Consider the following 26,939-nt stretch of genomic DNA (forward strand, 5'->3'; position numbering starts at 1 on the left):
TGTGAACTTAACTTACAGCTGGGAGTGATACAAAGCATCTCTCCCATGTGAGGTTGTGTCCAGCAGCAGTCAAGGTTGGGTTACTGCAGTCTTACCCTTATTTGCGACATTTCAACAGAGCAAGAAAGCCCCTCTCCCCCTCTAAAATACTTTGCAGCTGAGGTGCCTTGTTATCTGGCCCTGCCAAAATTGACCAAAATAAATTTTGGAGGTGATAGCACAGGGGGAATAGCAGCAGAGTCATTGTAACTACATAAATGTGATTTCCTTAGGAAACTCTGCTGAACAATAGATCAGGTCTTTCAAAAGATTTGGGCTGAATGTTGTTTACGGAGTGCTTTCATGTGACAGATGTCTGTTTTGATGAGGATAATCTGAGCACACTGGAGCTAAGACAGATGTTCAGTCAATATGTATACTGCTGGGTGATGAGTGGCAACTTTCTCTTTATGGTTAGTAATTTGTGATTTTTTTGCTAACGAATGCCCAGGTTTGTCATTTTGGGCAGTCTAACAACTCTACAGATGAAACTGAAGTAGAAATGCTACTTTAGTGGTGGTAACAGCATGATCACCTTAAACGCCGGTATACTTTACAGTGTTGTATTTTTTTTTTCCCCTTTTCTTTCTTTTTTCTTCCTATCCTGTGCTTTGTAAATGTCTTTGTATTCCTTTCCTCTGGAGTAGGGTATAACATTAGAGGCAGAGGCATTTTAGGTACAGTGCATAAAAATGTTGGTGGTTCAAAACCAGAATCTACAAGGATTACTTCTCTGCACGGGGAGCTGTCTAGGGCACGGCTACAGGATTCTGCGCACGTCTAGGTCTCAGGCATCTTGCACAAAGTTAACAGAGTGCGACCTGCATTTATGTGGTCTCATAACAGCAAGGGATCTTTCATTCAGAGACAAACATGATGTTGTACGGTTTTTATTCCTTTTAGAGAAAGCTTGTGGTGGACAGAGCCCAAACGTAGGAAACCTACACTAAATCCTTTCTTACGGAGGAGAGATTGCAGCCTGTGTTTTGCTTGACAGTGCTAACATCTACAGGGCTATTGGCTGTAGAGCTACAGAGTAACACCATATACAAATCTTTCCTTCTCCACACGAAGACAAACTGCTTAGAAAACAGAAACAACTAAAAGCATCCTATATCATATTGTCCTTGGAAGTGAGAAAGTGATTCAAACTATCGTATTCAACCTCAACACCACACAGAAAAGCTGGGCTCAATTCCCTGCTTCAAATACTAAGTCTTTAAATCAACAGAGGTGGCATCAGGTATTTATTATGGCATTTCTTAGCTTTTTAGATGCCTGTCTTTTTCAGTTGTGAATATTCTTTTGAATTACATATGGTTTATATGTGTAGCACTGCTGGAAGTGCACAGTAGAGTAGTGCTAAGACTTTGTAATGTGCTAAAGCTCATATAATCAGGTTGTTTTCTTTACCTCTGCAAACATAAAATTGAAATAAAAACTGAATGTTAAAGAACAGTTTATTTCTTATGTTTCTAACAACTCTTCTATTCCACTCAAAAGGCCAAACATAGGAAAACAGCTAGTGCCAGTTATTATTCTTTTCCCCTATTTTAAAGACTTCAACATGATGTTATTCCTAATATTAGACATTTATTCTTTATTCAAGATGAACTAATGTATATATATCTGACAATATAGTTATGCCAACTGATTACATGTTATATTAAAAAAATACACAAGCTTTACTTTTGATCAGCAACAAATTACCACAGACATTTAAATGTCCTAATTTGCTATTTGCCATTTCCAGTGCCTGAACAGTTCTGGAATTGTTATTTGTCATGAATATAATAAAATAATTCCCATATACTGATAAATAATTGACCTTTCTCGTCCAAATGGCATTGTTTCTGTCTTGACAAATTCACTTTACAGGAAAACTTTCCTGATAAAATATACAAAGCTGAAATAATAGTTTGTTTCTCAGAACCTAAAGTCATTCACATTTTTATACATAGACTGCTACTGCTATGGCTGTAGCTGTTGTGGAAGGAAAAGCTCCTGTGACTATATATAAAGAAATGGCAGAGTTTTCTTCCTGACCAAATCCCATTTTAAATGATGAATGTGGGCAGTCTGTTTTATAGTTATATATGTCTACTTTTCACAGAAATCACTCAGAGCTATATGAATTTTTATGAACTCATAAAACTTTAGTATCAGTTGAGTGAAGTGAAGGATATGCAAAAATTTAGGAAGTGAAAATGAATGATGGTATCTCCAGAACTAACCTCTGAAATTCCAATTGAATTGCAGTATTCCATTCTTTGGGAAAAAAGAGTAGGCTTTTAAGCAACATAAAAAACCAGGGAGCTTGAACTTACAGCTCATTTTCATGAACAGAAAAAAGAAATCGCATAAAGTAGTAGTAAAAGAAACTAAATGTGCTTTAAAATACTTACACTGCCTAATATTTTCCTCTTAGAGATGATAAAAGTCATAGAAGATAAAACTGAATTGAAGAGAGGCTTACTGTTAACTTAAGAATACAAAGCAATTCAACAAGACAGCTAATGACACAACCCAAAATTTTATACCTTAAATACAATGAAAGGGCTAAAGACTGAGTTTTTACCTGCATGTCTGGTGATGGAACCTTTTCCCTTTTAAGAAGCATTTATTGGGAGATTCTATACATTCACAGATGCATTTTGCAGGATTCAGTGGCTGATGTTTAGGACAGGTCTTTTTACATACACACTGGCACTTATCCTCATCAAATTCCTTGTTGGGCCCACAGGATGTAGGGAGAAGTTTGTTTTTGCACATGCACTGACATGATGATCTGTCTAATTCTTTGTGAGGTGCACAGCTTGAGGGCTGTATGCCTCCTTTGCAGACACATTGACAGGTTTCTTCATCCAGCTCTTTGTTCGGTCCACAAATATGGAACCCTTCAGATGTGTCTAGAAATACAGCAGAGAAGTTGCACAATTAATCAGAATTTTGTGTCTACCCATTCACCTATTTTTAAGTGAAGAAATGATGACAAATCTGTATCTTTTAAGGTGTTTTAAGAACAAGCGTATGTCAAAAGGCAGGCAACAACCAGTAATGATAAAGAAAAAGATTCAACTACTTACTTTTAATGTTTTCAATTTCTCCTAATTTACCTCCTGATTAATTTCTCTAATTCATTTCATTAATTTAATTACTAATTTCTCCTGATTTACCTAATAAATCAAAACATGGAACTATTTTTAATCTTTTAAGCAAAACTGCTTACCAGAATCTCCAAGGTGAGAAGAGAAACCAAAATCGTGCTGTGTCAAACATCTGCAAATTTGATTATTCCAAATATGATTTTTTGGACAGGTCTTGTTTGCCACATGACACCTGTGGAATGAAATATACTGTTGATTTACTACCATAAGAACTCGAGAAAACAAAACATAACAAAATGAGTTTAGGTGCTGATCGCTTTTGTTTCCCTCCATTACAAAAACCTCTCTAAGAGCTTGAGGTCATTCATAATCTTATTTTTAACTCCTATCAAATCTGTTACTAATTAAGGTTCTCCCCACTACAGGAATTGTCAACTGTTTGTTGAAGACACCTTCTTACATTTCAAATTTTAGCTCTAACTTCTAGAAGCTGATATTTGTACTTTCCTAATGTAGTTTGGAAACAGATCTAACCCTTGAATGTAAGCCTCACATAGAAAATAGACCAGTATAAAAAATATTTGCGTGCCAAATACCACATAGGTGGTAACAGGCATAATATTCCACATTGTTTTTTTAAGCACAAAAATGTTTTCACACATAGAGATGTCAAAAGATAGCTGATAAAAAGTTTCAGAATAAATGCTGTAGACAAAACTCTAATTTCTAAAATGAAATCAGCTTCTTGGATTCCTTTCCCCTTTACGTGAAAGTTAGATATGATTAACTGACTTTTTCTCATCAGTCACTCAAATCCTGGATAGCTTTCTTGCATCTAAAGATTTAGACTTCAGAGTGATACCTCTTCACTTTAGGAATGAAAGACAAAAAACAATTTAACAGTTTAGTTAAACAGGTTAGCTCTTTACCTACTAGAGTTTTGCAGCCAAGGTAGTGGTACCAAAGAAAGCAAAAAATCCTAACAGCAGCTGTTGCCTTTTTAAAGAATGACTGAGCTTAGCTAGTAGGTGCACCACAGATAGAATATTTATGTGTATTATCTCATCTTCCTTGCTTGCAATTTCTTTATCACCACAGGTGACATTACAACTTTTAATAAGGCATGCCTAACTTCATGCATCCAGGCTGTGTCATTTATTCATTGCTTCTGTAGTATTTCTAAAATCCTCATCTGTTAAGGCAGCACATACATTACACATTTTAAGTACTTTTCATTCCCCTGAGCACCATTAGTCATGCATTCAAAAATGCAGGTGCTGAGAAATTCTTCTGCAATCATCATTCAATTATACCACTCCTCTTCACCACATTAAACGACTCTTTGCTTGTAAAGACTGCTGCAGTTTAACATCACCCTGCATCGCCTCATGTTTTATCAAGCTGGTGTTTCCTGATTTTATTTCACTAATGATCTCACTCTTGCTCCCTCGCTTGGCATGTACGTCCTTTTGCCTGCCTACTGAGAAATAGTACGGATAATTTACGGATGTAGTATTGTATTCTGGTTTTTTTAAAAAAAAACCAACCAACTCCTACCTGGAGCAGCCTGGCTTTAGCCGGGAGCGTTTAAAACTAACTAAGAAGAAAGTCAGGGTGACAGTATGAAGAAAACACCAAGTGCACATGAACCCAGGAGAAATCAATGTTGATACAAACCCCAAGTTATCAGAACTTGAAGAGAGCCCTATGTATTTCAACATCAGTGTTGGAGACACAAAAAGGAATTTGAACTGCTTGTTTACAAATTGTACTTTGGTTGCTAGTACAGAAAATCATGGGGGGATATGTGTGAAATTTTAAAATGACTTATTGCAACATTTTAGGAAAGTTCGGAAAGGTTAGAAAAAAGTATCAGCGGGAAAACCGCTTCACAGAAAATTCCACTACCTCTTTCCAAATCAGTGTCAACTCAACAAAAAAAAAAAAAAAAAAAAAAACAACATCATGCCATTTGTTACCTGTCGGTGTCAGGACAGATAATTCAGAAGAGGGGGAAGCATTTCATATGTACAACATACATCCAAACCACATCTAAAATATGCTTATCAGCTCTGTAAGTGCCTACCTACAAACCATGGGAAAAAAAGGTCACCATAGAGATTTGATCTGAATTATATATATTGAAGACCCCTCTGCTCCCCCTATCACAAACTGCTAAACTTCTAAAACAGAGTGACAATTTTCTAACTCAGTTGCACGTCTTGATGATGTTCTATATAAATAGAGAAGAGCACAACTTAAGATATCATTAATCCAGAAGTTATTCTGAAACCGTGGTTAACATGAACTGACATGCCTCAGCTCTGCAAGTATGTAGAAGTAGCTACTACTTTTTAGAAGGGAAAAAAGGAAAAAAGTGAGAGAACAGGCAAAGACCTAGACCTTAATTCTCAGGATAAAGTTAAGCAGAAAATATATTTTATATAAAAAATGATCGACTATTTGTATTCTATTTTACATGTAATTTCTCTCTTCTTTTTAACATATGCCTGTGCATCATGGTGTAATCCAGCCTTGAATCTTATTGGATCCCAAATGTTACTACCCTAAACCCAGGGATTATACTCTTAGGCTTTTCTTTTCAGTAATACATAAGAAAGTCATTACTATATTTCTGTTACAATGAGCATGCACATAAATACATGCACACACGCAGATCTGCCACTGTGACAAGAAAGTACATTTCCAAGTTTTGGCTTTACAACAGTTTCACTAGCATTCAAACCTATAAATAAAAATGTAAAGGAAAAATAAGTTGAAAAGACATTGAGAACTTTAGTACAAATTAAAAAAGCATAGTGGGATTCTGAAAAGCATCCAAGCACCCCATCAGGAATATGCAAATATCTTTCCTTTCCTTTCTAGAATCTAGAAGCACTCAGCTTGGGTCTTGTTTTCTTGTTTTTTGTGTTTTTTGGTTTGGTTTGGTTTGGGTTTTTTTTGTTGGTTTTTTTTTTTTTTTTTTTTTTTTTTTTTTTTTTTGTTTTTTTTTTTTTTTTTTTTTTTTTTTGTTTGTTTGTTTGGTTTTGTTTTTGTTTTCTATTTTATTGTAAAAAGCCTTAGATTTTAAACTTATTGACAGTATTTAACAGTAGAGAAGGCCTGTGTATATTTTGATCTAGTACTACTCTGTCTTACCTTTGTTGAAGTGCAATTCCTCACTCACAGGACAGCTAGCTACCTGTGAGTGCTGGTCAAAATCTTGTATCTGAACGCCTACTTCCCTCTAACTACAGGTAGCTGTTTCCTGGATAGAATAAACTCTTGCACTGGTAATTACAACTGGTCTTAACCTTGAAGCACTGAGAAGTTGCATAATTTGACTTTATTATTGACTGTAGGGGTTTGATTTTTTTATACTGTGTTAATTATGCAATTAATTAAACTATTAATAGATTTATTTCCTAACATTTTTTTAATCCACTGTTTATGATCCATGTTTTGATGAACAAATTCAATAATTTGAATTCAAATAGAATATACTCTCTGTTTAGCTGGAACATGTTAGAAAACATCCAGACTTTAACTGAATGAAAACACAGAGAAAATGACGCAGCTTACATCTCTAGGTATTTTGTATTATTCACTTGCCTTATTAAAAATGTCTACAAATAATTCCAGTTCAGCTTCTAGTCATTGATGCTTCCATAAAGCAACTGTTAGTCTGTTACATATTTTTGGCCTCCTAAATATTTATACATCATGAAATCATCACTCAGTCCTCTAAAATGAAGGGAAGGAGTTCTTTGAGTGTTTTAATAACACTTGCTTCAGTGCTAGATTTCTTGTGTGACTTTTTTAATTCAAAATTGCCAAACAAATCAATACGTTAATTCTGTGGACTGTCAATTAACCCTTTATTTTCCCTTCCCATCCTGTTTTATTTTCACCTCTGTCATATGAAGGTGTTCAAAAAGATTTGTAAAGACTCCCTAAAACCAGGCCTTTTAAAAAGTGTTTTAAAAGGGGAAATGCAGTTTGAGAGACAAATGCTGTCTACTCCTTACTTGCAAAAGTAAGCATTTTTAACTTTTCTTCATTACTTTTTTTTTTAAAGAAGATGATTTTGTTGATGTTTGCTTTAAGCCTTAATTACATTGTAGCTCTTTCCATGAAACAAACCCCACAAACAACATTACTCTCAATTTTTAAATAATCTAGCCCTAGTTTATCCACCGGGTAAAAAGGTAATGTTACTTTAGTAACATTCTCTTCATGTAAAACAATATTAGGTCCTTTGCAAAATGCATTCTGCTACTACTACCGTGTACTTCGCCTAGTTAAGTTCACTTATCTTGATTGTGAAAGCTTCCAGCAACATTTTAAATCTAATTATATAGGCTTGCTCATAATGTGAAAGGAAAGACAAGTCTCATACTTACTGAGTTTGTGTTGCTGGCAAGGAACGTCTTATGATAGAATGAACTTGTCTGTAAACATCCAACTTTGACATGCATCGGCAGGACGTGTGATTGGCAAAACTGACGGTTACAGGTTTGGGACCATGAGAAAGAGGCACTGTGATCTCAAACAACTACAAAAGGGAGAGCAAAGAAAAGAATTTTTTTATAGCTCATTAACAGTACAACTGAAATTATATAAGGACATACAAAAAAGCTATAAGGAGTTTATGTTTTTGTTCTCTACCATCATTCAGTGGCATATCCAATTATACCACTAAATAATCATCATGTGCAAAATGAATACGATAGCTATGGTATGACAATTAACATTTTTAATGTTAAACCCTGTTACATGCCTGTTTGCTTACTATAACATTTAAACTAACATTAAAAGAGGGAAATGTACAAAGAACTCATTTTTCTGGAGTAAATGACTTCAAATTGGCAGCCTTTTAAAAAAATCTAAAACAACGTTTGGAAGGTGCCTCAAACAGTTGAAAAACAAGAATAATTTAAAAACAGAGTAAGCTACAACCTAATACATGAGTTGCACAATTGCAAAAGTTTGTGTAAAACAGCAAATCAACTCTGATAGATAGTATCTATTTTACAAAACAAATTTTGACATCTTTTAGTGACTGGATCACTAAAAAGAATTAATATTGGGAGTGTTATCATACAAGAAATGAAATGGCAAAATTATTATATTTACATATTTATTCTGTTACAGCAGATTACAATGCTGTTATTTTTGCTGCAAAAAGTACCACATCCCTTATATTTGTTTTAAATGTGGGGTTTGTTCCCCACTAGAAGCTAAAAATGCAAACTGGTATATGTTTACACTTATGTAGAATGAAAATCAAAACAGAAAATAGTTTCTTGCATCTTTCAAATACTGATGAAAAAAACTATCCATCTAGGGAGCTACCAGGAAAAGAGTTTCTCTTGTTAGAGAGACTTCTAGCCAAAGCACATTAACACTTGGAATCTTGCTCCAGCTGCAGAATAAATAACATTTAAAATTTTGGTCTTGAGTCATTAATAAGATAAGGCCACAAGTCCATGTCTAGTTTATTTGGTACCAATAAAATGAATGCCTAACTATCACCAGACTCCACAGTTTTCACTAAGTTCAACACAGATTTCTGGAAAGTGACTTTCTAATCAACCTTTTATTACAGTTATAATCCTTTTTGGCTTCCAGACCAATATTGGCTCCTTTACCCTTAGCTATTATAAAAGTTCCTTTAAATTAATCACAAAAGGCATCTTACCAAGATGCCTCATCCAAAAAGAGCAATAATCATAACACAGAGCTATAATTTTCATACTAATATGTTATATGAAAACAGCTTTATGTACTTACTAATTTCTTTTAAAAATATCCACCTATTTGAAGGCCATCATAGGTTTTGTTATAATGTGTCTGTGTTATAAGTTAGTCTGTGGAAATTGGAGAGGAGGAAGGTGGTGGTGTAGATAAAGAGACAGAAAGGACCATGTTTATAAAAAGTAGCTTTCATTTTGGCATACAGTACACATTTGAGAAAATACACACTGAGTTCTTTGGGTATCTGTTATTTAACTACTGATCTTTAATTAGGTGACAAAACTCATCTACATATGCAAGACATCTTTTTTTAAACAAGCTGTGCTTTCACAAGGACAGCACAACTGTTAAGACCTCTGAAAAATCTGGACAGCTAAGAGTCTACAGATACACAAGCCTTTACTCTACTAAATATATTGTAAGAAAACTGATTCTTAAAAGACATATATGAATTGAGGGGCAGAACAAAGAGTATGGACTTAATTACAATATTACGTATGCAAAGAGAATCTTCTTTTCTCTGTTCTCTTATGACAGTATGAACTCACTTTTCCAAAGCTGAAGTAAAAACCCTCTACAGGGAGAACTGATAAAACTTAGAAGCTGAAGTGTGATCCTTTGCATGGACCAAACTGCAGCTGACTATAAAAAAGGGTATGTTCTGCTCTTCCTCTGTTCTCGGGGCAGATCAGTTTGCCGTGCTGTAAAGCATAGCAGACTTGAGACTGCTGGAGATGGCAGTGTAGGACTATTGCTACAGTTCCAAACCACCTAAAAGAGGTCCCTATCAGTCCAACTGTCCTCCTGTTTGGCCTCAGGAGAGCAATGAGAGAAATCTCACTAAAACACATGAAACCTATCAATTATGAGTGGAAATGATAGTGAATATGAATTATCTTAATCTACATTTATCCTTCCATTTAAGCTGTGACAGATAGCAGTTTAGAGATGAATATTGCTAAGAACAGTTCCCATCAACACGGTGTAATGTAAAAAAAGCCTAGTTAAACAATGTAGACTAGCTTCTCTGACCTCATTGAATTACCTTCAGTTTGTTCAACTAAATTCTCTTAATAGCAATGTATTTTACATCACTCAATAGTAGCTACTGTTTATACATAGAGTCAAAAAAACTAAGCCAAGTATTTATGTTAGGGATTATATTATATTATATTTGTTATTACATTTCTAGCCCTCACTTTTGGAAAGTGCTTAAGATGATACATGAACTAGCATTTTGAAAAAGAATATAAACCAGATTTATTTTCATTAATGGAAATGATGGAAGTGAAATACTGGGGTTGGAATTATTGATTTGTTCTTTCTACACTTTTGTCTGCACATACTATTAGGATACTATATTCTGATGCATACTGAAAAAGGAGATATTGATTCTTCTCTTCTGATACTGAAAATATATCAAGAAGGGATTTCACAAGAAATAAATTCTTGAAAAGTAGTCTGTTATAGAAAATGTCTCTAATACTCAGAATAATTCAGTTTAAATAATCTCTGGCATTTTAAAATCCATTCTAAAGAAAATCTATATTCTGCTCTCAGCTGTTATAGCAGCATGTCTAAATCCAATGAAGCTATTTAAGTCTAAGTGAATAAACTCTCAATACACATAAACTGGGTTTGAATTATCATCTTAATAATTTCAAATTAGGTAAGATCTGACCTTGTGTAATGCTTTCTCGTTTTGCTAACATCTATAATTTATTTCTTGCTTATCTTCCTCATCCAATAGAACAATAAGTTTAATATCTGTTGTCATTAGAAGGCATGTTTGGCAACACGTAACAGCCAAGTGTCAGTATCTAGAAAGGATATTTCTATGAGAAGTGCACCATAACATCTGTGTATAAGGCTTGTTCTTGACTCCCTTCTTTTCTGGCAACATTGCTGGTTGTGAGTACTATTGCTGGTACCCACATTACCCAAATGGGTTCCTCTTCTTGGAGATCAGATGGCTCATATTTCTGTCTGATCCCTCATTCAGTAAAGGATTAGTTTTACTTTATTCTTAGAGGCCTAAATCTTCTCTTCCTTCCCAACTTCAAATCATAGTAAAAATCAGACTAATTCACACTACAGGAAATAGGGAAAAGACATTTCCTCCAGGTTTGTTCTTCAGGGACCAATACCTAAAGGCAGACATTCAGTACTAAAGACTGCAAAGAATGAGCTTCAGTCCCCAGAAGGACACGAGATCTGACAGTAGTAGGGATTAGGACAGTTTTTCAAAGTGGAGAGCTTTTATTGCTTGCAGTTTTCAGAAAAATGTTAGTAATTATGGTACATTAAACAACAAATTAAAGTACATTTAATGAGTATTGATAGAGTTAGAGGCAAATACTCAAAAGTTAAAAGAAAAAAATTAGACTCAACTTGCCCATGCTGTCCTGTACATTTGTGCTACCAACATTGCATTGTCAGGAAACCAGTGGAAAACAACAATCAAAGCAGTATGTGACAGCATAACTAGAGAGTATTATATATAACAAAAAAAAAATTAAACCACACAAAATAACAGTCAAAGCTCTGCCCTAACATCTTCCACAGAAGCTAATATTGTAAATGTAAGTCAGTAACACACTGTTAATCTTAGTGTATAACACATACTAATGGAAGCTCTACGTAACTGAAGAACAGCTGAAAACCACACATAGCTAATGCATTTCACAAAAACTTAACATATGCCATTCAGCTCCTCTAAGGTCATTTTGCTACAAAAAGCCCGATGGCAGGACTTCCAGTCTTTCTCATCATTTCTAATACTTCTCTTCAAAGTACTGTGTTCAGCCCTTGTCTCCTTAGGTTTTCATTCAATATGACAATTCTCCATGCCAACCTCCCCTCACGTCAGCCCAACCAAAGTTTCCCTTTCAGCCAGCCCATGGAGCTTGATTTCCCTTCTCTCTTTTTGCGGTCCTCAGCATAAGTTTTAGCATTCTGGCACACCCACATCTTGTCCCAGCTACTTTTGGATTAACCAGGTTCCTTCCTTCCCAACAAGATCAGTATGCGTGTATCAATGACAGGCTCTCCCTAGAAGATGGGGTTACGGTGCCTAGATCTGAAACTGCCTCAGATTTTTGTTCGGTTCCAAGTTATAAAATGTACTAGTTACAAATGAATCCAAGTCTCCGAACAATTCCATTATCCTCCTGGGTCTTTTTTTTAACACTTAAAGGTATGCAGATTGTCTCAAAGATAACAAAACACACACTCCTAATACAAACAAATATCATATCCTTTACCTAAAATAAGGAAATATGAAAATTTTTTTCAGATGAAATAAGAAAATCCCAATTTTTGTTTTTAATGATAAAACCACATACTCTTCTTTCTCACTCTGGGGTAAGAAAAAGCAGAACCACCACTTTTTCTGAAGTTTTAAAGCAAAAAACTAAAAACAACACATCAAGCTGAGTCAGGCATCTGACAGAGAAAATTTCAACCTCTATTGTTAAAGAATAGCAAAATTAGGCTGAGAATGACAATAGAGTTTATAGTGGAGTATGTTGGATAACCTTAATATCAGGGTAGTTAAACTAGAGTTGTTTACTATTGAACAAGATGATGCATGACTATAAATGTTTTTTCCCCATTTTTCACCATCATGAAAAAAGTGAAAAGCCTTGTACAGTAAATGGCTTAAATAGAAATTTTGTACTAAAACCATGACAGTCATTGGTACTATACGGATTTTTTTTAAAAAGTTTTGGTTGCAGAACATTTTAAAATTTTTTTTTTTTTTAAGGATATGTATTTTCTGTAATTTCTATTGACCATTACCACCATGATTTTATATCTGTCTTTCAACTTAGCTAAACTTGAAACGCTTGTCTTCAAAAAGGAAGGAAGGTCATTTTTCTCCACACATTTGGATTACACAATCTGTAATAAGGTGTACTTTAGGCTTAACACTTAACCTTCGTTCCACTACACCAGTCAAAATTAAAAGGCAGCATATCCTACAGACCTGAACATCAGCTTCTTCTGAGTGTATTTTCTGCTTCCCAGTGCAGATAGGTATACAATTAAAGAACTTATCAGACTAATACAAAGGTAAGTGAAGAATTAGATCACTTTTACAATCATGTGTGCAACTACAAACAATTTTTTTCTCTGGATTTTCATTCTTTTACATGTTAGTTTTTTAAATCCTTGAAGATCAGTGCATATGCTCTGTACTGTACTTCTCAGGTCCTCAGCAAGAAGAAACCAGGCAAAGGTGTCTCTGAATTGCTCTACCCAGCCAGACTTGCCTTTGGCACTCTGCAACCTGCAATTACCGTGACGCCAAGTGCACCAGTTCAGCTTCTTCCCAACCTTGTTATTTCTTTAGCAATCTTTGCAAGGCCAGAGCTGCGTGGTCCCACAGACCACCCTGTAGTAGGCTCTTTTCAGTTCCCACACTGGCAGTGCTCTTCCTTTGGCCATTTATAGAGCTGGAGTGGAGAACAGAAACAAGGGTGGGACCAGAGTCTGGTCCACAACCTAGAGCTCAGCATGATTTAAAAAGAAAAAACAAACAAAAAACCCCCAAAACAGCAGACAGGAATCTCTGAATGCTTGACCAAAAGCATTATCAGAATTCTTGTAAAAAAAATTTCCCATATGTTCCTCCTCATTGATCCTTAGAAGGGTACGTATTTTTGATTCACTGCATTGATAGCCCCTTCTTTAGACTAGAAAGACTTCATGCCATACTTTCCAGAAAAAATGGTGATTTCTATACAAAATATTTCTTTGTTTCAGTGGCTAAACTAATTTACTAAGCACTATCATCATATGTGCCAACATCCATTGTATCAGCACACATAAAATTATTATTATGATCAATATCTTCTGAAATATAAAATAATCAAAACCGTTGTTTTCATATCAGGATGAGGGATGCTTATCATTCTAGATACTTTTTAAATACAGGATTTATGTATGATTTTTTTCCCCAGACTGACATTAACTATGTTATGTTCTTCTGATGGACCGTGGTTTATTTTGGCAAGTTTCCCTTAAATTGATTGACTCTCAGTTTCTATCACTCGTGATCTTTGCACTTCTTAAAGTGTCAGTAAGGCTGGCCAGATATAACCAGTGTAACAGAGCACAATGTGTCTAGACAGATTTTTAAGCTAAGGATATAAGACCGTTTCAAAACTCTAAACATGTCTATACTGGAAAGAATGAAGATAAGATATTTGAAAAATGGTACGTCATCATTATTTATTTTCTGTCTAACTTATTTTAAAAAACAGTATTTCAAGGTTTATGTATAATACAACAACAAGTAACTTATCTGATATAATACATTTCATATCTGTTTATTCTTGGGTTCCTTATTTTATCTTTTTATATTTGAACCACTTTTCTTTTTTCAGAAATTTTAACAGAAAACATTTGGAAATTACACTGATATACCCCCCACTCTTAATAGTACCTACTATATCATTACAATCATCAGTCTAACATAGAAAAATGCATGGGGAAAAGGCATAAATGGTAAAGTTCAAAATGACTGAAAATTCTTGGGACATATGCATCTTCAAATTGTGTAAAAGAACCCCTCAAATATGGCAATTTCAAGCTGTTAACTTGCTTCCTGTGAGAACAGCTCCTCTAAATCTAATTTCAAACTGCTTGGAAAAATGTTTTCCCTTGAGGGACTATTACTGTAACCATGAAACATGAAGATTTAGGACCTCTGCATCAAATAATGTGAAAGAAGCCAAAACACTGTCCATCCTGCCAGCCAAGAGGAAGAATGGAATGAGACGGCTGTGACATCTGCTCACTGCTTCCCTTCAACCTGTAAGCAAGTACCTATAGGTGGGGCATAAAAAAGTACAGCTGAGGGACAGGCTGTTGCTGCACCAGGTAGTTCCAATCTTTGTAACTGCTGTTGAATTACTCAAGGTCATGGAAACAGAAAACAGCTTTTTGATTAATAATGACTTAGAGAGAAAACCAACACAACCACTCCACAAAACCAAAAACCAACCAACCACCTTCCCCATAGACCTTTATTAGACAAGCCACCACTTGGGCTTGTCTACAAAGTTGGGCTATTGCAGTGTCACAGATAAAGCACAAAAAAGTTCTACTGCATTTTATGAATTAGCCTAGGGGTTCCTCAAATGTTTTCATAGACCTTGTGCCACATCTTAATTAAGAAATTGTCTGATATCCTAGTCATGATCGTATAAATACCCCTTAGCAACTACAGAAACAGTGTTTGTGGAAAAAGTGGTATTACAAAGCAGAATATTTTTCTTATTTTTCTCTTCATAAAGTTAAGTAGCTAGAAAGGAGGAACATAGCCTGAACTAGAGAACTATTGACCTCTCTCTGGACCACCACAGTGTTCCACAAGCCAATCTGGGAACATCTGACCTAGTCCATTCTCCTGGCAATCAATGATTTGCTCCCCATAAAAATAATTTCTATGCTTAACTCTTTTTAATTAATTTTGACGAAAGCTGATATCAACTTTCTCTAGATCTTAATGTCTGGAACCAATGCTAGAGCTTGCCCTCACAGTAAGACTTCCAGCTGAAAAGTTAATTTCCCATTAAGCACTTTTTCTGCAGGGTGAACAGTATGAAGTTATCTTACAGAGTTTATGCACCAAAAACGAAGCTACAAAAATGGTGTCTTATGAAAAAACAGAAGATGCCTGGTTACTAACCATTTGTTCTCATTTCATTCAGGAAACAAAAGGAAAACAGTAGTGAAAATAGGTGTGTAGGGTACCTGAATTCCACAGAAGGGTCTTGAATCCAATACTTTTTTCTTCCTAATTCTCATCTGATATAGGGCAAGCTGTGGTCACATAACTTTAAAAAGATTTGAGATGATGACAGATGAAGAGATATAGCTATAGCTCTCTTCCTTTATTAAGGGTTTTTTTAAAAACTGCATTCTGTCAAGGACCAGATAAAACTGGAAAGCAGAAGCAAGATAGAAAACTCAGAGATTAAATTGCTTGCTTTTACAGAATAGGTAAGAAAACAAAACAATGCTATTGCCTCTTTCTTCTTTCTGATAAGTCCTGTAACACTTTCCTTTTTAGAGTCTCTCAAATCTTTAACTACTCCCATATCACAACATCACCAATGACATCAAGAACTTAAAAAAGAAACTTAGTACTAAACATTTTCTACTAGGCAAAAAAACCCCCAAAACTTCACTCAATAGATATGAACAGAAAGATGAACAGAAAGGGATTATTTACCCCAAACTGACATGGTGCTCAAAGACCAGGAAATCTGTGCTAAATGGAACAACTCTGTAACTCGATCATCCTTTATTCCAGAAAGCTAAACTTTATAAATACATGCCAAAACAAAAAGTCATATTGTTTGGTTTGTAATGTGAAAATTATATTTGCATCTTTCAAGCAACTGGAATTAGGACAGCTGTTTGTGGGGATAACTATGGGCTTGAACAAAATCAGTGTTTTCCTTGTTTAAGCTATTTGAGTCACATTATTCCTGTGCTGTGTGGCTGTCTACCACTAGCTTAAATTTAGGATTGAAAATTCTTGGTAGAATATATCATTTCAGATAGACAGATTTGGTGAGAAATGAGGACAGAAAATGTATTAAAACGAAAAAAGAGTTGCCTTTTTTCTGCTTTCTTTACATCCCCTTTTCCTAATCCCCTCTCAAGAAGGCTGAGAGCACTAAGAAGTTTCATGATAAAGGAACAACATTTCCATGGGCTATGATTTTATAGTTGGCTATGCAGTTGTGTATTTTCCTTATAAATATGTACTGCATCTTCAGCTGGATGAATCTAGTCAAAAAAGGAAGCAGGATTTACACTAAAATTAGTTTTCTCCAAAGTATCAGAATAATGAGGTAGAAAGCAAACAAGCCCACAACCAACAAAAAAAACTACCAAACACTGTAACAAAGGCAAAATACCCTGGCAAACATTTTGAAGTATGACTATTTTTACATGATTTTTGAGGGAAATGTTGTAAGATAATTGTGATAATTGTTATAGCTGCTTAAAATAGAATAATGCATGTACGCTTTTCCTTTAAAGGCAGCTCACACATTCGATGCGTAATCTCTGCACACCCCTACCTAATCGCTAGCTCTGAACTTGAAAAGTAAAAACCACACATATACCTGAGGAAGGTGCATTAAAACAAAACAAATAGATACATTATACTAGTATTTCTTAATACAGTAAAGTTCAGTTCCTAAAAGGCTTTACTTGCAATGTGTATCCTGTCTGCACATGCCCTAAAACAGTCTTCACTAATAAAATTACAGGCTAGTTTTCCAGAGAGTGCTTGCCTCATGCAGCAGGCAAGTGGCAGATGCAGAAAAAAAAAAAAGAATAGAATTAAGTTTCACGGATAATCTCAAAATCAAGAGTGGGATATCATAATTTATTTTTCTTATTTCTTCCTCCCCCTCCCTAAAAAAAAAAGAATACATTTGGGAGAAAAGAGTCTTAAACACTTTCTTCCAGGCAGTAATCTTTTCAGCTGTTTTCCCTATGCATTCTGGAATTGATCTTTTTACTTCCTCATAGCAGCAATAAGAAGGTTTAAAATGTGCATGATCATAAATGAATTTGCAAGGAGCATTCGGACTGTAATAAGAGAGAGAACTTACTGTCTTGCTGATGTAATTTGTGCTGATATTCATACACTGGAGTCCTTCACTATTGCAGCAACCTCCACATCTGTAGATGGATACACATGGGGGTTTAAAGAAGGTGTTTGTAGTTGCTCCAAACTCTTTTCCCACATCCACACACACTTCACGTGGCATGCACTGAGTTTTTCTCCATTCAGTATCAATACCTGCCAAGTTATAGGGAATTTCATGTGTTATAATGTAACTGTTTAAAAACAATACTGTCCTGCAGTAAATTAGTAGGATTCTTTTTTAAAGTTTAGAACCAGAATATGCATTGCTAGAATCATACCCTTTATTCAGTGAAATGCACATCTCTCTGTGTTAACTTCTAGGTAATTTTTCTTCTTCATAGGGATGTGATGTGATGGAGCAGAAGAAAAGTCACAGCGGAGCTAAGAAGGAACCTAACAAGACTGGGCAGATGTTATGACACAGAATCATAGAATTATAGAATGGTTTGGGCTGGAAGGGACCTTTAAGGGTCATCTAGTCCAACCCCACTGCAACGAGCAGGGACATCTTCAACGCGATCAGGTTGCTCAGAGGCCCATCCATCCTGACCTTGAATGTTTCCAAGGATGGGGCATCTACCACCTCTCTGGGCAGCTTGTGCCAGTATTTCACCACCGTCATCGTAAAAATTTTCTTCCTTATGTCTAGTCTGAATCTACCCTCTTTTAGTTTAAAACTATTACTCCTTGTCCTCTTGCAACAGGCCCTGATAAAAAGTTTGTCCCTATCTTTCTTGTAAGCCCCCTTTAAGTATTGAAAGGCCGCAACAAGGTCTCCCTGGAGTCTTCTCTTTTCCAGGTTTAACAACCCCAACTCTCTCAGCCTGTCTTCATAGGAGAGGTGCTCCAGCCCTCGGATCATCTTCGTGGCCTCCTCTAGACTCGCTCCAACAGGTACATGTCCTTCTTCTGTTGGGGGCACCAGAGCTGAAGGCAGTACTGCAGGGGGGGTCTCACCAGAGCAGAGGGGGAGAATCCCCTCCCTCAACCTGCTGGCCAGCAGCTCAAGCTGTACATGTCCTTTCTGCTCTGACTGGAGTGAGTCTCACCTTGAGTGAAGTCTAAAGTAGTGCTGCATATCTCCGCAAAGTAATTTTATCCGGTCCCACACAGTACTTCACTTGGCTACTATATATTAGAAACGTTAAATTTGATGCCTACACAGTTAATGTGAAATTAATTTTAATACATCTTACTTTGTTAACTCCAAGAGTATAACTTAAAGCAAAAGGATATTATTTAACAATTATATACACCGTATGATTTAATCTGAAAGGTGATACTTGTGCCCAGATTACCTACGCTAATTTGGGCATACATTTTACATCGTGTTATACAGCCTTTTACCAAATACAATCTTACACTAAACAGCCATGAGACTTGCCAGTAGTACAGGCTCCTTTATTCTCTCTTGGCACCAGTTTTTGCTAGTCTATTCAGTAAAAATGGGAATTCATCTAATGTGTACCAGGCCATCTGAAACACTAAGAGGTATTGACATATTTGTTTGAAAGCTGTTTTTCTCTTGTTTGAGCATAACATCATGACAACTGTCCTCTTGTAACAGGAAAAAGCTACAAGTGGATTATTTGGCATCCTAAAGCAATAACACGTAAGAGAAGAAACCATTACCAGTCATGAAGTAATTGCAGAAAATGAGCAAAAACAGTCCAATGAATCCAACTATTAGTGCCTTCTTGGCTTTCTGCAAAATTGTTACAGCCTCTACAAAGCAGGATTTCTTATACCTGAAGACAAACACTTAACTTCCTGTATCTACTGAGCAGAGAAAGCAGTCTATACCTACTTAAAATGGATGTACCGAAAAGACATCTACGGAGCAATTTATTTAATTATGGAATGTTGACTGTCTAAGATTTTATATTATAGACACAACATCAAATCAAACTGCTGAGGCTGGTTTACTGACAATGTTTAGCTTTTAAAATATTTTTGACGCAACTGAGATGCCTTCAGATTTTAATTTATTGCGTGTTAGAATGCGTTTTGTGTTCTGTACTTACTTTTAAGGATCTCTGCATTATAGTGTGCTGCGGCAAATTTCAGGGAATCATCTGATCTTGTGTCAAAGCTGGAGTGTTCCCTGTTGTGTTGCCAACCTCCTTTCCTCAACTGACATTTGAACATTTTCCAATATTCTGGGTAAAGTACTGTCATGAGTTCATCCACACTGGACACAGACCGCAACTGCTCTTCCAGGTCTTTGCTTGCATGAGCCTGTCAAAGTAACATTCAAGATTAATTACTTTCTCTATTACATAAGGTTTGCTGGAAACTAGCCTGAAAAACAACTCATACATTGTAAAATAAAGCTGTGCTCAAAGAGGTCCTCGTTATAAAAACTGCTTTTGTCAGTCAATGCCAACAATACTATACTGACAAATAGTGAAATGTTTTGCTTCTGCCGCTGATTCCTTATCATACCTGTAGACCAAAACATTTGAGAAAGGAGCTACAGAATTAAGCCTGTACAAGTACAGCTTGCAGATTAAAAAAAAAAAAAGGAGGCATTTTTACCCTGAATGAAAAGTTTTCATGATAACACTTTGAATGCTTGAACGCCAAAATACTTAAATGATGTTCATGTTATTTAATATCACGTACTTTTAAAGTAATACCAAATTTTTGCCCATTTTCCCTTTGTCCAGGAAAACTGAAACACCCAAAAATGCAAAACCAGTTAAATTAGAAAAAAGAAGAAAATAATTCATGTTATTTTGAACCTTTTCAGGGAAAATCTTAATAAGCAAATTTTATTATAAAGCACTAATCCTTCATTCAGTAGGAGCCAAGGACTTTGGTACCTTTAAGAAGCTGAACTGCACACTCCCTCACTGCTAAGAGTTTCAACTGAAACTCTTCAGGACTCCAAGCACTACACTCCTTAACTTGTTGTTTCAAGAGTAGTCTCAAATCCTGTAATCTTGCTTTCTTATTTGCTGGCTTTTACGCAAACTCATTGCAATTGTATTTTCCTAAAAGACTACGACTCAGTTTAACATTCTAGTTTCTCACTTACCTGGAAGATTCCTTTGTCTTCTCAGATGAAACAACATATTGCACCAAAGGACTACTGTTATTCCTTGCCCACCCTTCTCATCCATGAATTGCTGACTTCCCAAAGGGAAGGGCAGTAAGGAGAAAGAAAAGTATTGAAGAACCTTTAGCCACCTTCTCAGCCTACGTGGCCCTTAGATGGCAGTATGAGACACAAAATATAGAGCTAGACTTTGTGAAAAGTGTCGAGCAACTGGCTGCAGACTGTACAGTTTACTACAAAACTATTGCTGTAGTCCAAGAAACTCCAGGCTGTAACAGTGTAAAACGTGTCTAAAACCAGAAATATGAAACTACAGAAACTGAAACTTAAGATTCCCTATCAAACTCCTCTACGAACAAAAAGGAAATTCTTTCAATTCAGTGATCTTGAACATTACACAAGTACAAGTTCTGAACTAGATCACCTGAATCAAAACTTCTCCTTGCCTCACAAACAACTAAAAGGGTACAAAACAGCACATGCTGTCGCATCCACTTCCTTACCAGGTGTCAAATACAGGAGAAACGCCTCACAGTAAGGCAGATTCACACAACTAATTTCAGTTACAGTTAAATATAGAAGTCAAACCTAATACAGATTTCAAAGTAATTTTATACGTCAAAGTGTTATGAAGTAAAAAAAAAAATTGTTTTCGCTAAAGCCTCACTAACCACAGTGTCATGACAGACTACTTTGTCCTGGGAGATTTCAACAATCAAGCTATCAGTCTCAGAAATGCGCTTATTCAGGACTTCATCTCTTTCCTTGCCTCCATAGAAAGGGTCATCTCTGACCCAAGCCACCCAGCAAGCAGTATATTTTCTATTTTCTTTCCTTTTTTTCAGTCGGTTAAGGGGTTGGGTTTTGTGCCTTTTTTTTTTTTTTTTTTAACCACCACCACTCCCTTCATAACTGTTTACGTCTGTCCTTTGGCTGGCCATTCTACTGTTTTTGTCATTGTTCCATATTATCAGTGTTGTCCTGCATGATCACCTGAAAACACTAGAAGTTCTATTCTGGAGAAAGATGTTGACTAAACCTTTGACTAGCCAATCTCTACAAGGTGATTTATGATATTGAGCAAAATAATAACTTAAAAATACAAGAATGAATGGAGAATAACCATAAAGACAAGCTTGCTTCTTTGGATTTCTTCCACATTATTTCCCGATGAACAGGGGAAATGAACAAATATACATATAAATAAAGCAGTAAAGCTTGATGACAAGCGTGCTCTCGCTATTATTTATTTAACTTAGGAACATTTTATTCTATCAAAGTATGTCTTTCACAATGTGGTTTTCCATTACAGGGCATATCCAGTTTTCCATAAAATTATAGCTTGCAAGGGGAGGGACAGGATACCAAATAGACTCTATATCCATTAACAAAATCAAATCTATACATTTTCCATACATTACATTGTTTGTCTTTCACATGTCCCCAGTGTCTGCCTCTATTATTAATAACAAAGCTCAGAACACTTAATATTTGGCAGCATGCTTGACACATAATTGATGGTGCAATGTGCTATAATGGTACTTTACACATCTGCTCCGACTATAGTTGTCAGCTCATTTCATTTTCAAGGATTTTGTTGACAATTCTTAATAGAAAAATGCTGTCTATAAGCCCTTCTATTTCTGTATTTATTGACTGAAATGTATAAAAAAATCAAGTAGTTAAATCTGAATGTTGAAACAGTGTGCAGGCAAATGGGAATATTGCAAAAAAAAAAGTATGTATAAACACTTAACTTGGATAATATTTTATTTCAATTTTCATGTATTTCAGTGGTAATTTTTTGGAAGTTGATGCCAGTAAAAAAAAGAAAATATCCTAATTAAATATCTTAGCCATAATTAAGAATTAAAATCAACTTTTTTGTCCACCTCTACAACCATGCTAGAATAGCCCTGATTTTGAGCTCATATGCACCAATTTGTCACTAGTAAACCTGAATGACTGTCTGCAGTTGCAAACTTTTAAGTTACTATTCAATACAGTAACAAAACAGTGCCTTACAGAAGTAAAACGTTAATAGTGAGCACAATTTTTTATTCACGTTATCTTAAATTAGTAAGACTACTGCAGTTGATTTGAACTAAAACAAAACCTCATGAGAACAGCAGAGATTAGAATCAGTCTCTGTTCCAAAGAGCTTACAAAGCACATCAGACAAACACAAAAAGAATGAAAGTATAAAATAAATAAAACAATCTGAACTATATTATGCTTTAAGTGACCTCTATTCATTCTAGTATTTTAAATATCAAGAATAACACCAGGAAAAGAAAACAAATAAATGGGGGTGTGTGTGCGTGTGACATGGGGAGAATGTACAAAGCAGACAGGCAAGGGAAAATAAATGAGATTGAGGAAAGATTTGAAAGAGAATTTGTTAAAAACAAAGAAAAAAGGTGTTGGTTATGAGGATAAGTTTAAGACTACAGAAGTTTCACTTGTATAATATACATCACATTTTTTTCTTTTGTCAGGAACATTTTTTGAAAGAAAGATGCATGAACTGCTAGAAAATCATCCCAGGCTTCTATTATTTAATATTGCTCTCCTATTTATAAGTACAAGTATTTATGCTGAGGTAGGTAGTGTAAAATTTCCATTTTAAGGGAAATTCAATTTTTATGTAAGTCAACATTTTCCAGGTAATATTTTATTTAGATATTCTTAGAAAATTCTGAAAAACATATCTAAGATTACGGAATTGCACAAAAGCACTTATGTTAGGTCCTTCAGTCAAACATTTAGCTGCTGCTGAGGTTCTGAAACACGCTTCTTGGCTGGTGCTTATTCCTCAAGTACCTGCATTCCTGAATGGGTCTCAACCTTCCCTAATAAAGTGCCAGTACTTTCATGTATTCAATGGGAATTACTCATGAAAATATCCTTTTCTGATCTGAGTCTGATTTCCCTGGGAAGCAAAGAGAGAGAAAAAAAAAATTCTAGTTGCTTTCTAGAGCAACTCCCTGCTCTCCTGCCTGGTTTCTTTAGAAGCTCATCTTAGATGACCAGTTCTCTCAAGTTTCTGTGGACTTGGGCAATTAAGACACTGCTGTAGGTAATATGGTATCTGATACACTTAGAGATGGTAATGCCACAGTACCATCAGAGAAAGCCATACGATCTAGACACGCATGCATGTGTGCATAGAAATGGGAAAAGAAAAGATGGCAAATAGCATTCCTGACTATGATAAAAAGCAGTTTTGAGAAAGATGGTTGGTGGTACCTTAGTCAGACCCTGAATATCTGTGACCTTTTTTGAAGCAATTTCACAACTAGATTATAGTAACAGACAAGGTTTTGTTCTCATGCGCTTCAGCCCCGTCTTTGAAATTTGCATTGTTTCACAGCAGTAGTCTTCAACTTGTGTTCATAAATCCCTGCAGACTATTTCTAAGAATACAGCAAGTCATAATTGCAAAATAAAATACAAAAATCAATCCTGTTGTCAATAGACTTGATTCACTATTCAGGAGCTTGCACTAGATGAGCCCACAAATTAAAGGTCAAAGGCTGCACAGCAGTCATGGAAATTTGTGGGGTAACCTTTTGCTGTCTAGGCACAGCTGCATCTAAATTGTTTAACTGATTCAAAGACTCATACTGAAGCTTCCAGCTAGTATTACAAATAGATTGGGAATCAATAAGGATTTGAATTATTGCTGCTGAAAGGCTTACATCTGATTAAATCTTGGATACATCAGGCAGTGCAACCTGTACCAGATGAGATTTGTGTATTATTTTCTTGGTTGTCCGCAGCTACAGTGATCAGTGGTGACAAACGCAAGGATCACTGCGCATGACCAGAAGAAAGCAGAAACCATTTGCAAGTAAAAACCATTTGTAAATAAAAATGATTTGTAAAGTGAAAATAAAGGACACATCGAGATGATTGCTGGGTTACCAAGGTGGCCAACAGACACAGCAATCCGTCAGAGACAGCTAGCAGCATGAGAACGCCAGTGCCCTCCGCCACACAACCACTGCAGCTGACAAGGTTCTGGTGCCAATCGTGTGTGTCCCAACTATGAGGCATCTGGGTGATGCCACAAGGCAGTTCTGTAGAATTTGACACATTATAAAAACATTCATTTTGAGTACTTTTAAGTGACTTTTAAATAACATTGAGGGAAGTGAACCATGGAATTCTGAAAAGAAAACTTAAGTACTTCAAAACTGAACTCCAACTAAGATTTCTGGTTATAAGATCTTACTCTCCCAGAAAAAGACAAAATGCCAGTTAGGCAATTTTTAAAAATGGTTTGAATATTGCTCTTTTTTTAAAATACCCTGCAACCTTTTGTTTTCCTTTCAACAGTGAGATGTATCTCATTAAAATCAGGACACAAGAATAAACTACCAAGCCTTTATAAGAAGACTGTCTATTTTTAGTCTTTACTGAGTTTTCATTGGTATTATCATTCTTTTATTAGCAATTGCCATTAGCTTTGTTAGTATAAGCAAACAAATACGGAGACAGTTTTGAAGAAAATTATTAACATGCTAAAAGTGCAATTATCTGTCATCACTTCAGCAGATGTAGCACAGGCAGTGAGAATTAAAAACCTTCTCAGTATCAAGTTGAGATTTACTAAGCAGAAAGGTAAGGGACAACCCCTTAATTTTAATTTGAATGCCAGCCCATTCTGAGATAATGCTTGAGCACAGCCTGTGTGCTATGCGAAGACATACTAGACCCTAATTAGTGAGAAGTAAGAGTTCTGGCCGTGTATCAAGTGATGGGCTTCAAAAAGGCAGTAGGTACAGTTTTAATGTAATGTTTTCTATGCTACAGGTCAATAGTACACACAAAAAGATTCCCCTAAGAGCTAGAATAAGAAACTGCACATTCTTAAGAACACTTCTGAGTTATGCTGAACACAGAGGCTCCAGTACATGGTACGTTCTCACTGCGATGACACTATTTAGTTTTCAATTCAGTGCTCTTGTTTATTCTTGAATTTTTAGCAATTTATAGTACAGAAGGATTACGTGAACATGTCACCTCTTATCCTGTTGTATAATTTCTCTCACGACTAAGTACCTTTCCTTTTCACTGACTTTTTAAAAATCACGATTTGAAGCCCTGAGCAAATGTGATTAATTTGTGGTCTAAATATTTAGCAACAGGTCACAGAAATTTCTTGAATTAATTATACTTTTAAAACAATTCTTAAAATAAATAATTTCACTGGCCATGAAACAAGATCAACTGAATTTCAAAGAAAAAGTTGAACTTCATTCCTAAACAAATGTCTTAATCTAATAGGACATGATTTCTGTATTGTTAAACAAGCCTAGCACAGTTTACAGATCTGTACAGAAATATTAATTGGAAGACCACCTACCTTGTCACATTGCCTATTTCAACAAATATTCCAGCTATAAACACAATACACTATTTAAAACTCAATGAAAAGCTAAAGAATAATGAGCAAGTTGTAACACAGCAATTCCAGTTGCAAAATAGTTGTTTTAAATTATTACAAACAAGTTTTGTATATATGAAAAAGGAAATACATAAAGGCTCTTAGAAACCTGTGCATTTTTATTAGATTTTTGAGTTTCTAAGTGTATGCCATTAAAATTACATTATTATCTGATTATTTTGTTTAGCATCATGTTTCTTCAGTCCATTTTACACAAGCAGTTAAAAACAAGTCTATTTGGTAACTCAAAGTAGCACGCCAGAATAACACATCACATAACCTTTTGTAACTAATTATTAAATTGTGAGATTTCATTAATGAACAAAATACTAGAAGAAGCTTTTATTTTTGTTGTCAAAATATTACCGAAATATTTTATGTAAAGATTCTTTGCTAATGCAAGCAAAAGAGATCATCTGAATTTCGTTAGTATGAGGTAGGTACAAAATGCAAAGGATCTGCTACCCACTGCCCACTTCAGCCCACTCCGACAATGTGGGTTTGAAATTTGTTCCATTCTAAATTCTGTGTGGAACATCCTTTGGATCACCATTTGATCTCTGTTACAGAGAAGTTATACAGAAACAAAACCACTTGTTTATAGACATTGAGACTACAATACTTTTTTCCTTTTTGCTCTCGCTCTTGGGTTAACTTCATTGAAAAATACGATATAAAAGTTCAGTAGTTTTGTGGAGTTGTCATATCCCTTCTGAATCATGAGGACAAAAAAATAAAAAACAGCCAGGGTTTTTGATCACAAAAAGAGAAGTAATGCTTGTGTATCACTGAAGGAGAAAGCTTATTGTACCATGTAAAACCCAACAGGTATTAAGAGATTTG

General features: G+C 35.5%; 1 protein-coding gene across 1 annotated transcript; it reads right to left on the reverse strand.

Moving 5' to 3' along the window:
• Positions 1-2,617: 2,617 nt before the first annotated feature.
• On the reverse strand, positions 2,618-19,821 carry VEGFC (vascular endothelial growth factor C; the record flags this gene model as incomplete). The annotated part of the gene is made up of 5 exons (XM_009701959.1): positions 2,618-2,948; positions 3,269-3,378; positions 7,550-7,701; positions 17,546-17,736; positions 19,608-19,821. Coding segments are annotated over 5 exons (998 nt in total), but the record flags the coding sequence as incomplete, so codon positions are not given.
• Positions 19,822-26,939: the final 7,118 nt, after the last annotated feature.

Source organism: Cariama cristata, unplaced genomic scaffold, assembly GCF_000690535.1.
Source record: "Cariama cristata isolate BGI_N322 unplaced genomic scaffold, ASM69053v1 scaffold6396, whole genome shotgun sequence".
In the NCBI taxonomy this organism is placed as follows: Eukaryota; Metazoa; Chordata; class Aves; order Cariamiformes; family Cariamidae; genus Cariama; species Cariama cristata.